Source organism: Myotis lucifugus, unplaced genomic scaffold (genome assembly GCF_000147115.1).
Source record: "Myotis lucifugus unplaced genomic scaffold, Myoluc2.0 scaffold_498, whole genome shotgun sequence".
NCBI lineage: Eukaryota > Metazoa > Chordata > Mammalia > Chiroptera > Vespertilionidae > Myotis > Myotis lucifugus.
The window spans coordinates 219,036-230,159 of NW_005871546.1; the positions used below are offsets into that span (position 1 = coordinate 219,036).

General features: G+C 53.6%; 1 protein-coding gene across 3 annotated transcripts in view; it reads right to left on the reverse strand.

The window, feature by feature from the left end:
- Window positions 1–4,893: 4,893 nt before the first annotated feature.
- Window positions 4,894–11,124, reverse strand: part of RAB11FIP3 (RAB11 family interacting protein 3) — a 97,945-nt gene continuing 91,714 nt past the window's right edge. For all 3 annotated transcript variants that reach the window (XM_023744921.1, XM_023744920.1, XM_023744919.1), the window contains 5 exons: window positions 8,321–8,402; window positions 7,334–7,471; window positions 6,941–7,096; window positions 6,684–6,824; window positions 4,894–6,567 (listed from right to left, as the gene is read on the reverse strand). In XM_023744921.1, the coding sequence (XP_023600689.1) occupies window positions 6,454–6,567; window positions 6,684–6,824; window positions 6,941–7,096; window positions 7,334–7,471; window positions 8,321–8,402 (631 nt within the window). In that variant the 3' untranslated portion in view covers window positions 4,894–6,453. The remainder of the gene's footprint in view (window positions 6,568–6,683; window positions 6,825–6,940; window positions 7,097–7,333; window positions 7,472–8,320; window positions 8,403–11,124) is intronic.

The window sequence follows — 11,124 nt, forward strand, 5'->3', positions numbered from 1 at the left end:
ATGGAGTGGAGTTTGACAAATAGGAGGTTGGGTAGTGTTTGCTCCAGTGCCCATAAAGGCTAAGCTGACCTCAGGAGGACCTACATGGACAGGGGTCTGCTCCTGGGAGAACATTCCAGCCCCAGGGAAACTTCCGTCTTACCCTCCAGATGCCGAAGTGTTCTGATGTAGACTGGGGCTTCCGCTGCAACCAAGGTAGAGCTGCTTCCTCAAGGCTCCAAGGTAACCAGCTGCCTGCAGCACTGAGCTATAGAGTGACTCAGCCCACCCCCAGCTTCCTTTCCTGCATTAAGGTGACGAGGCTTCTGACCATGTGTGGCTGAGAGGACTGAGTCAAGGGCTGACTCCCACCTCTTCCCTTCCCTGAGAATGTTTGCGGGGCGGATCGGGGGTGGTTGTGTCAAGGCTGGTGTCCACAACCTTGTAACCTCTCAATAAAAGAAAGTTGGCGTTGAGCCAGTGATCAGATAGCCCATGTTCCTGCCAGCTCACTGCAGGTTTTTGAAGAGCCAGGCCATGCAGGGGGGTAAGGAGAGAGCAGTAGCATCCTAGCCCTCCCCAGTAAGGAACCAAGGCCTATTGGGGAGAAAGCCCAGTCACCAGAAGAAGGTCTTGGGAGGCGTCTTCTAGTCTGTCGAGGTGTGTACTGTCCCAGCAGGGAGCTGGAAAGAACGGGTTCAATGTGCAGTGGGCTGCAGGAGGACCAGAGCAGCAAGACGAGGGACACATCTGTAGAGTCAACTTGTGATCATCTTAAATATTCTGAGGCACACAGATGTAAATTTTAAATAACTGTAAAGTAGAAGGTAAGTGACCTTTGACTACCCAGACCTTGACCAGTACCATCCTAGCCAGTACCCTCACAACTCTAAAGATATAGAAGATAACCCGGCCAGTGTGGCTCAGTGGTTGAGCGTCGACCTATGAACCAGGAGGTCAGGGTTCGATTCCCGGCCAGGGCACATGTCCGAGTTGCAGGCTCGATCCCCAGTAGGGGCGTACAGAAGACAGTCAGTAAATGAGTCTCATCATTGATGTTTCTATCTCTCTCCCTTCCTCTCTGAAATCAATACAAAAGATATATATTTAAAAAGATACAGAAGATAGATCCTATGAGGGGAGAATGAGGGGGGAGGTGTGAACCCACCTAGAGAAGGGGTGGGAAGGGCCAAGCAGAAAGATCATTAATACAACCATCCCTGTGCAAATCTACTTGTACCCACACTGTCTTTGAGACACAGCAGTGAACACATGCCCAAATGCCCTGTGGAGCAGGATGGGGACACAGGAACCTTTATGGGTGTGACAGGCATGTCGGACCCAAGGCCAGCAGGCAGGCCAAAATGCACCTGTGTTGGGAGAGACTCACGTGCCGGCTGACTTTATGGAATGACCGGTAATCAACTGCCCCCTCTATGAGATGCCCTCACAGGAAAAAGTAAGGGTCCTTCTCTGAGCCTTATCTCCAGTCTCTGAAATGCCAGCAGGTGGAGGTCCCGGGGCAGCCGAGCTGGAAGCAGACAGGTACTCCTTTTTTTTCTTTTAATCCTCACCTGAGGATATTTTTCTATTAATTTTTAAGAGTGGGAAAGGGGGTGGTGGGGGGGAAGAGACACATTGCCTCCCGCATGCACCCTGACCAGGGCTGGGGACCAAACCTGCAATCCAGATGTGTGTCATGAATCGAACCTGAGACCCTTCGGTGCTCGGGCCGATCCTCTAGACCAGGGGTCCTCAAACTTTTTAAACGGGGCCAGTTCACTGTCCCTCAGACCGTTGGAGGGCCGGACTATAGTTTTAAAAAAAACTATGAACAAATTCCTATGCACACTGCACATATCTTATTTTGAAATAAAAAAACAAAACGGGAACAAATACAATATTTGTATTTGCATGTGGCCCGCGGGCCGTAGTTTGAGGACCCCTGCTCTAGACACTGAGTGACACCAGCTAGGGCCAGGAATTCTTTCAGTGGGGACAAGGTGGAGCAGGCCTGAGCTGAGGGCCCAGGCAGCGCACATGGGACAGCTGGAGGAACCGGGGACTGCCATCAGTCTTCTTTCAGGGAAGGGTCAGAGCCTTGCTCCGTGCTCTTCAGAACTGACCACTGTGGCGGGGAGAGGGGGGCTTTGTGGCCAGGCACTTCAGGGTTGGGGGTGAGCATCCCCACATGGGAGGGATGCACTCGGGCCTGGGGGGTGCATGCCTTGACACGTCCCACTGTGGCCCCCTCCAGCACACTCTGTGGGGTTTGCCCAGGGCCCGCCCCTCCTGACCCTGCCCTCAGCCAGCTGGAAGAAACTCTCCAGGTAGCCCTTCCTGGGCAGCAGCCAAACACTTCCCTGTTTCCATTGACAATGAATTTTCATCCTTTGTTCGCCCAAGTGTTTCCCATGGGGCTAGACTCCTCCCTGCAGGGCCAGGGCAGGGATTTTAGCATCAGCTGCTGGTGGGCCACCAGGTGTTTAAGAGCGGACATGAACGGGAGGGGCTGGCAGGCCTCAGTGGGGTACAGAGGAGGAAGCAGCTCCCCACCTCCCTTTCCTGGCTTTGGCCTCACCTGATGGAGAAGACCCCTCCCCACTTCCAGCTTCTCCTCCTAGGCCAGTGATGGCGAACCTCTGACACGCATGTCAGAGGTGACATGCGAACTCATTTTTTTGGTTGATTTTTCTTTGTTAAATGGCATTTAAATATATAAAATATCAAAAATATGTCTTTGTTTTACTATGGTTGCAAATATCAAAAAATTTCTATATGTGACACGGCAGCAGAGTTAAGTTAGGGTTTTTCAAAATGCTGACACGCCGAGCTCAAAAGGTTCGCCATCACTGTCCTAGGCAGACATGGGTCCTGCAGGCGCCAGACAGATACAGGGTAGGTGGGAGGCAGGTCATCCAGCGTCAAAGCAGAAGCCCTGGCCTCCTCCTGGGCCAGCAGAGACCCCTCTGCAGCAGGCCTGGGAACAGGCCCTCTAGGACCCCCACTGACACTCTGAACCCGGCTGCGGCAGTGCTTTGGCGCCCCCCAGTGACTGAGTGGGCCCAGAAGCCTGGGGTTGAAGCCAACACCCTAGGCACAAGGCTGCCCGATTGGCCAGGATTGGGCCCAATGGGTGGCCTGGTGCAAGTTCAGCCAACGGCCTTGATAATGAGAAAGGACTATCTCTCTGATGGCGGCCTGGGGAGCTTTATCTTCTAGGCACCAGGAGCACAGGTGGGGACCAGGCAGACTAGATATGCAGGGACATGTGCTCCACATTGTCTGGCCCTTCCCTGGATTCCTGGTGGGAGGTTGGCTCCAGGCAGAACCACACCCTCCCAAGCTTCTTCCTTAGTGCCACACCCCAGTGTCTAGGGCCTCACTCTGGGCACCCCTGGAGTCCTGCTACACCCTCACTGAGGAGGCCTCTGGCCCTGCTTGCTGCTGGGCAGGCTGTATCCACCTGTCACCACCTCAGGTCGTAAACCCCATGGGAAGCAGTTGGGGCCAGCAGACCTGAGCTCAACTCCCTTTTATGTTGGCTGGGTGGTGAGGCAAGGTCCTCAGCCTCCCTGGGCCTTAGTTTCTCCACTTGTACCTGGCATGCAGGCAGCTCAGTGTAAGGGGGGAGGGGGATGCAGTCTGGGAGATGTTTAGCTAACTCCCTTTCAAGTCAGATTTAGTAACCTTCTTGGTGGTGTCCCTGTGACTATGGTGGCAGTTGAGCTCTCCTCCCAGCCTGCCTCCCCTCTGTCCCCCCCAAGCCCTAGCCTGTTGGGGTCTTGGCCTTTTCTGTGCCTTTGATTTGGGTACTGTACATGGCCTCACCTGGGGCCCTGATTACATGTCCCATGGGACAGCTTGTTCACGAACCTGAGACTTGCAATGCTGCCCACTCGGCCCATCTGGCCCTGGGTGTCATGTTGGCAGCCGGGCTGCACACAGGGGCCAGGTCCTACTATGATCTCATGGCCCCATGTGGCCCTGCTCCAGGAGTGCCCTTGGACAAGCTCTGCTGGGGGCCCAGCCTGCAGGTGCCATCTTGGGACCTCTCAGAGGTTTACAGCGAGGCCAGAAAGATCAGGAGGGGCTGGCTTGACTAGGCCAGGGGTCGGCAAACTTTTTGACTCGAGGGCCACAATGGGTTCTTAAACTGGACCGGAGGGCTGGAACAAAAGCATGGATGGAGTGTTTGTGTGAACTAATATAAATTCAAAGTAAACATCATTACATAAAAGGGTACGGTCTTTTTTTTTTTTTTTTTTTTTTTTTTAGTTTTATTCATTTCAAACGGGCCGAATCCGGCCCGCGGGCCGTAGTTTGCCCACGGCTGGACTAGGCCATCTCCTGCTGTCTGAAGTCAGATGACACATGGTTCCCAGTACCTCAACCACCACCAGGCGGTGCTGAGCCAGGCCCATTGCACTCTACCTCTTGACCCCCGCAGGGGAAGGAGCCGAATTGTGTGTGTGCAGCAACAGCTTTAATCTGTGGTGACACTGTCCTAGCTTTGCCCTTCTGCATCCAGGCCGCCCTCACTCTGCCTGGAAGAGTCTTTTTTTTTTTTTTTTAAATATATTTTTATTGATTTCAGAGAGGAAGGAAGAGGGAGAGCTAGAAATATCAATGATGAGAGAGAATCACTGATCGGAATCGAACCTGGGACCTTTCAGTCCGCAGGCCAACGCTCTATCCACTGAGCCTGGAATTGAACCTGGGACCCTTTAGTCCGCAGGCCGATGCTCTATCCACTGAACCAAACCAGCTATGGCTGGAAGAGTCTTTCTTGAGAAGATGAAAGCAGGGTCACTGTGCAAGTCAGTGCCTGGTGTTTGCGTGAAACATCTCTGGGCAATTTGTCTTTAGTTACAGTACTGCTGAGTGATGGACAGAAACAGACCCAAGACTGTGTCAGCAGGGTGAGGCTGGGCACAGAAAGCAGAGTTCCCATATTTATTATCATACATACATACATATATATATATTTCATGTGTATACACAGATAGTTTTCTCTCTTGGAAGTATTAAAAAAATTGATCAACCTTCAATCTATAAAAAATACCTACTCTACATGATAGAAAAATCTCTCCTCCAAGTTTACACTGATTTACACCCAAGGCTTTCCCCAAAATATACAATACGAGGCAACGTCTTAAGTCTTAGTGTAGAAGGTGGGCCATGTAGAAGATGGAGGGATGCAGGGCAACACACATGCTTACACGCACACACACATGCATACACCTCCCATACGCGGTCACACACAACAGTAGCCAGTTGGTGGTGGGTCTTGGCCCACCTGGGAGTGCCTGGAGGCTCCTGGCCAGTGCTCGGGCTAAGGTGGGCGGCAGGCCCAGCATCCCTGTGGGGGTGACACTGCTGCTCCTGGCAGCGCAGGTGCTGGGCAGTGGTAGTGCAGAGCTGGGCAAGGGACCCCCACGCTGCTGGGAAGGCCTTGTTCTCTGCTCTTGATCTGTGTCCTTGGACGCCTGCCCTGCTCGGCCTTCTGCAGAATGTACCTGGGGAAGAATGATGACTTCTAATGACTTTGGACTCCTGGAGGAAACATTTGGACTCTGGCCTGGGAAAGTGGGACTTTACCCAAGGCAGCAAGATCTGCACAGAAAATGGGGTAATCCAGGAGGCCAGGAAGGCCACGCCCCTGGGGAGGTAGCACCTCACCCTGGCCCTGTCTATACCTCAGGAGTCAGAGGGGTCTGGCAATGTCCACCCCTCCCAGATAGTACATTCCACACCATTAGACTCTGAAGTCCTGATTTCAGAGCAGAGGCCCCAGCTCCCACAGGTTATTGTAGAGAGGGTCCAACTGTGAGAACAGATGCATGGCCGGAAGCCCCTGGGCCTGAAGCTGGACTGAGTGACAGCCTGAGCAGCTCAGGGAGACAGCCTCAGAAAAGCTTGGGGGAAGAGGGATGGGCTATAGCTTCTGGTCAGACCCTGACTCGCACCGGCCTCACTGCCTGTCTTCCTTTCACATACCACCGCATCTGGGGCCTCTAGATGGTCCAGGAGCGGCCGAGCCTTGAGTGGCACCAGGTCAGGATGCCTGTGCTGACATGCATAGCTGCACCCAGGTGGGGACCCATTTCCTTCATTTCCTTCTTTTCTCCCCTGACAGGGCAGGATAACGGGAGGGTCTACTATGTGAGAGGGAGCTTATGGAGAGGCTCATCCCAGCATGAGACACTGTCCTCACATCTCTGCAGAGGAGGGGGCAGGGGAAGGCCAGAGCTGAGAGCAGGCCCAATTCCACCTGCATCTGCTGTGGGTTCCAGACCAAGGGCTTCTCTTTCCTTCTCCCTCTTCCACCACCCCATCTTTATGTGCCCCAGCTCAGCTGTGCGCTCTGGGCTCGGTGGGCATGGGACCTGCTATTCTTGGCCCACGTGTGCCGCGGCCATCTCTGTGGTGTTGGTGGAGTCCAGAATCACCCTGGGCTGGGCTTGGCTGCTTCTACTTGACCTCCAGGATGGACGGGTTGGTCTCCATGATGGCCACGATGATCCTGTCAATGTAGTCCTGCAGGCGAAAGTTGATCTCTTCCTGCTTTTGAATCGCTTCCATGAGCTGTGGGAGAAGCAAGAGGTGGGCACTGGGCACAGACTATGGGCACTTTTTTTTCTTTTTCTTTTTGAGACTGTGGGCACTTTAGAGCCCCAAGCCTAGGGGAGTGGATACATTACCTCATCGCGGGAGACCGAGCTGATCTCTGCGGCCAGAGATTCAGAGAAGGATGTGGAGAAGAGGTTCTTGGCGCCCTGGATGCTCAGGTTTATGATCTGTCCATTGAGCTCATCGTTCTGCTCCTTCAGGTTACGGTTATCCTAGGGTGGGCAGCATGACAGTGTCATTCCTGGGCTGTGACCCTCCAGAGACCCCTCTTCCAATGCGGGTTGCCAGTAAGCTTCTTCCAGGTATAAGGGTGTCTGCCCAGCAGTACCTGCTTCAGCCTGCGGACCTCCTGCTCCAGCTCGCTCTCCCGGGTACGGCTATTGTACTCCTGTAGGCCTACACTGTTGCTCCGGCCCCTCCTCTGCTCCGCCTCCAGCTTGAAGAGCTGTAGGTGCTCCAGCTGCTTCCGCAGGTCCTCAATTAGCTGTGAGGAACCGCAGAGTGAGCAGCCAACCCAGTCCCTGGTTTCAGAACCTCTGCATCGGTCTAAATGCCATTTCTGAGGAGGAGGAGGATGCCACGCTTCCCAAACACCACCATGCACCCAGTACCTCCCCCCTTCCCCCACCCCCCGCTGAAAGCAGTGGGCTCCCAGCTCACTCCAGGTGGGCCCTATGGATTCTGGGACCTCACTAAGTGACAGTCCTGGGCTTGTGTTCACCTCCTGGGTTGCCTCCTTGTCCTTCTGGAATTGGTGTCTCTCGTGACTCAGCCTGTCCCCCAGCTTCCTCCTGTTTTCCTGCTCGTCACTGAGCCGCAGTGACAACTCTTCAATCTCATCCAGCAACTTCTGTTTCTCCTGCAAAGTTAAACACTTGCCATGGACACACTCACCTGCCACCCCATACACATGGCTTTCCTCAGCTGCATGTGTCCTGAGTCTCAGTTCACTGACGTCCACAGGGCTGCACTGGAGCCTTCCTGTCAAAGCCCAGGTGCACACACACAGGCATGCGCTCTCAGGGCCGGTGCCTACCCCGAGTGCAGTGCATATGGAAGGTGGGTTCTTGGTGTGGGCACCTCCCCCCAAAGTACTGTTTCTAGGGGAAGGCAAGAGCAGGCCCTGACCCCCGGCCACTCAGCAGGAGTTGTTCACGGCAACCAGAGCCCAAGTGGTATTCGACTTGCTCAGGGTTCAGAGCTTCCCAGGAGGCACTTGGCAGGAAGTGGAGGATGGGGGAGGAGAAGCCTCTCAGTGAACATCTGCAGAATAGGGCGCGAGGGGTCCAGCTGAAGTCGGCCCCTCAAAGACATCCCTGGGTTCAGACCACGGGTCAATCGAAGCATGAACCTCTGACCCAAGGATCCTGTGTCTGTGGGAAAGCTGAGCAGCCAGGCAGGCTCCAGCATCTTCCAGCAAAGGGCAGTGGCCTGAGCTGAGCTTGTTCCCTCACACACAGGCCTGGCAGGCCCGGCATCATCAGCCTGCTCTTTGGAGCAGCAGCTCCCCAGCCTGTGGCGCACCCCTTGGCTGGCCATACCCCTGCAGACCCATTAGCTGGCTGTGAGTGCCCTGCTCTGGCTAACCTGTCTCAGCACATCCCGATCCAGAGGGTGTGGGAAAGCATGTAGGCCAGCATGACTGGTCTCGGTGACCACACAGTGCAAGGCCTGGCCCTGTCCACAGCGCTCCTGGCAGGCAGCTTACCTCCTCCAAGCGTTCGATGTTGGCCTTCAGACAGGGCGTGCAGGACCTCAGCTCACTGTTCTCCTCGTCCAGTTGCTGCAGCCTGGGATATAGAATGAGGCTGGGACCCACTCCCTAGGAATTCATCTCCTGGGGGTGAGGGAGGCTGAGTGTCTTGGAAATCTCAATAGGGGCTTCCCAGGCATCCACAGAGGCTACTCCCCAGTGCCGACAGCCCAGCCCTTACACACACAAGTGCTCTGGGCCACAACTTTTCATGGACTAGGACGGCTGTTAAATACACTCTGGGTGCGGGGATAATTTCAGGTTTACAGAGTTACAGACACAGTGCAGAGTCCCTGTGGACCCTTTCAGCTTCCTCTCGAAGCATCTGCTCATCACTGCAGCAGGTTGGTCACAGCCCACCCACCCGCACCCCAACACTCTGGTCACCAAACCATGGATGCAGTTCGGCTTTTCCACAAGTGCCCCTCTAGGACCCTCCCAGGACCACACTGCACTTCGTTGTCTCCATTGTCCCCTATGTGTTGGGGCAGTCTCGCAGATTTTCCCGGTTTTTCATTACTTTGACAGTTTTGAGCAGTTTGGGTTATGTATTTAGTAGAACGTCCTTCAAATTGGGTCTTCCTTGTGTTTTCTCATGATTAGCTGGGTTATGGTTTGGAAAAGAACCCCACAGAAGTGAGGTGCCACTCTTGTCACATCAGATCAGGATGCCTAAGTCTAAGTGGGTGATGCTAACCTGGACACCTGGTTAAGGTGTGTCTGCCAGGGTCTCCTCTGTCAAGTTCTACTTTTCCCGCCCATTCTCTGTATCTGGAAGACGGTCACTGAGTCCAGCCCACGCTCCATGGAAGGGAGGACTCAGCACCACCCCCGGGAAGGGGGATCTCCATGTATTATTTGTAATTCCTCTGTGAGGAAGGTGTGTGTCTTCTCCCCATTTACCAGCCATCACATTTAATTACACTTTGGGTTATGGGCCAATGGTATCAGTAGTGTGTGTCCCACCTTTGACCTTCAGTTGGCTCGTGTCCTTGGGATATGCACCCATCACTGCGTGTGTATGCTTTTGTATGAGCACTTCCCTACTTTCTGGCACTACAAGATGCTCTAGGCCAGTGGTTCTCAACCTTCTGGCCCTTTAAATATAGTTCCTCATGTTGTGACCCAACCATAAAATTATTTTCGTTGCTACTTCATAACTGTAATGTCGCTACTGTTATGAATCGTAATGTAAATACCTGATATGCAGGATGGTCTTAGGCGACCCCTGTGAAAGGGTCGTTCGACCCCCAAAGGGGTCGCGACCCACAGGTTGAGAACCGCTGCTCTAGGCTCTGCTGGTCTACCCTGTCCCCGCCATAAACTCAGCCCTTTCTCTAGGATCCCTGGTTCCTTTCCATAATCCAGTTGTCCTCACCACTATGTTGCTCTGAAGCCCCTCTCACTGAGGGTGTCTTCCTATACACCATAATGGGCTGAGGCCATGCTGGGGAGGCCCCTGTGCTGGGCTGACCTCAGGGTGCTGACCCAGGGCTGCAGGGGCTCCTGAGGACCTGAGCGGCCCCGCAAGAACCACAGGCCTCCTCTGTTCCCCATCACACTCCCAGGGAGCTGTAGGAGGCTGATAAGGTCCAGGCACACAGAGCCACTGACCTAGGTGACCAAGGCAGGCAGCAAGTTTGGCCAGAAGAAGCTGTGACACCGACTCCTGCGGTAGGAGACCCCATCTACCATGTGCCCCTCCATGCTGCTACCCTGCGTGGCCAGTAGGACAACCTGGCTGTGTAGGCTTTGGTGTGGGCCGATGTGGGAAGCAGGATAGCTCTGCCTCTCAGCGCCACAGCCCCAGTGGAGGTCCAAAGGAAAGGCTACCAGCACGCACAAATGAGAAATAGTTGAGTCCACTAAACTGCGCTGTCATGGCTGTCTGGGTGGTGGCACCCCACTGTGTCTGCATGCAAGGAGGCTTCCCTGTCCAAGGTGACCCTGGCACAGCTCTGGTACAGCCCACTCATGCCACCCCACTTTTGAAAATGCCCAGGAGTTCTTCTTAGATAAAGTCTAAGTGTATCTTCCTAGCTTTAAGAACTGGAGAGGCCCTAACCGGTTTGGCTCAATGGATAGAGCGTCAGCCTGCAGACTGAAGGGTCCCAGGTTCGATTCCAGTCAAGGGCATGTACTTTGGTTGCGGGCACATACCCAGTAGGGAGTGTGCAGGAGGCAGCTGATCAATGTTTCTCTCTCATCGATGTTTCTAACTCTCTATCCCTCTCCCTTCCTCTCTGTAAAAAATCAATAAAATATATTTTTTTTAAAAAAGAGCTGGAGAGGGACACAAGCTAATGAATGTAGAGTCCCCTTTCACGAATATTTCTGTATTCTGACTCAGTTAAGAAACACAACTCTATGAAATACCCCCACCCTCACTAACCAGTGGAGGTGCTCTGGGAATGAGAATGGGAGGGAACTCTAAGATGACCCTTTCCACCATTTTTCTGCGGATAGACATTTAAGTTACCTGTGGGTTTTCTTTTACAAACAGTATTTTCACCGAACCATCACTCACATGTGTAATTATGAGCGTGTGTCATTTGCTCTAGCTTGAGGGCCGAGCAGCACAGGGCAGGCAGCACAGGACTGCTGCAACTCCTTCCAGGTATGCTTTATATACAATGTGCTCATCTCTTTCTCTATTTCCTCCTCTTCCTGACTCATGTAAGGCTTATGCCTCCAGAGAAGCATAAAGGTAATTTTAATTTTGTCAAGTTGCCTTAAAAAAAGATTGATGCTTTGACAGA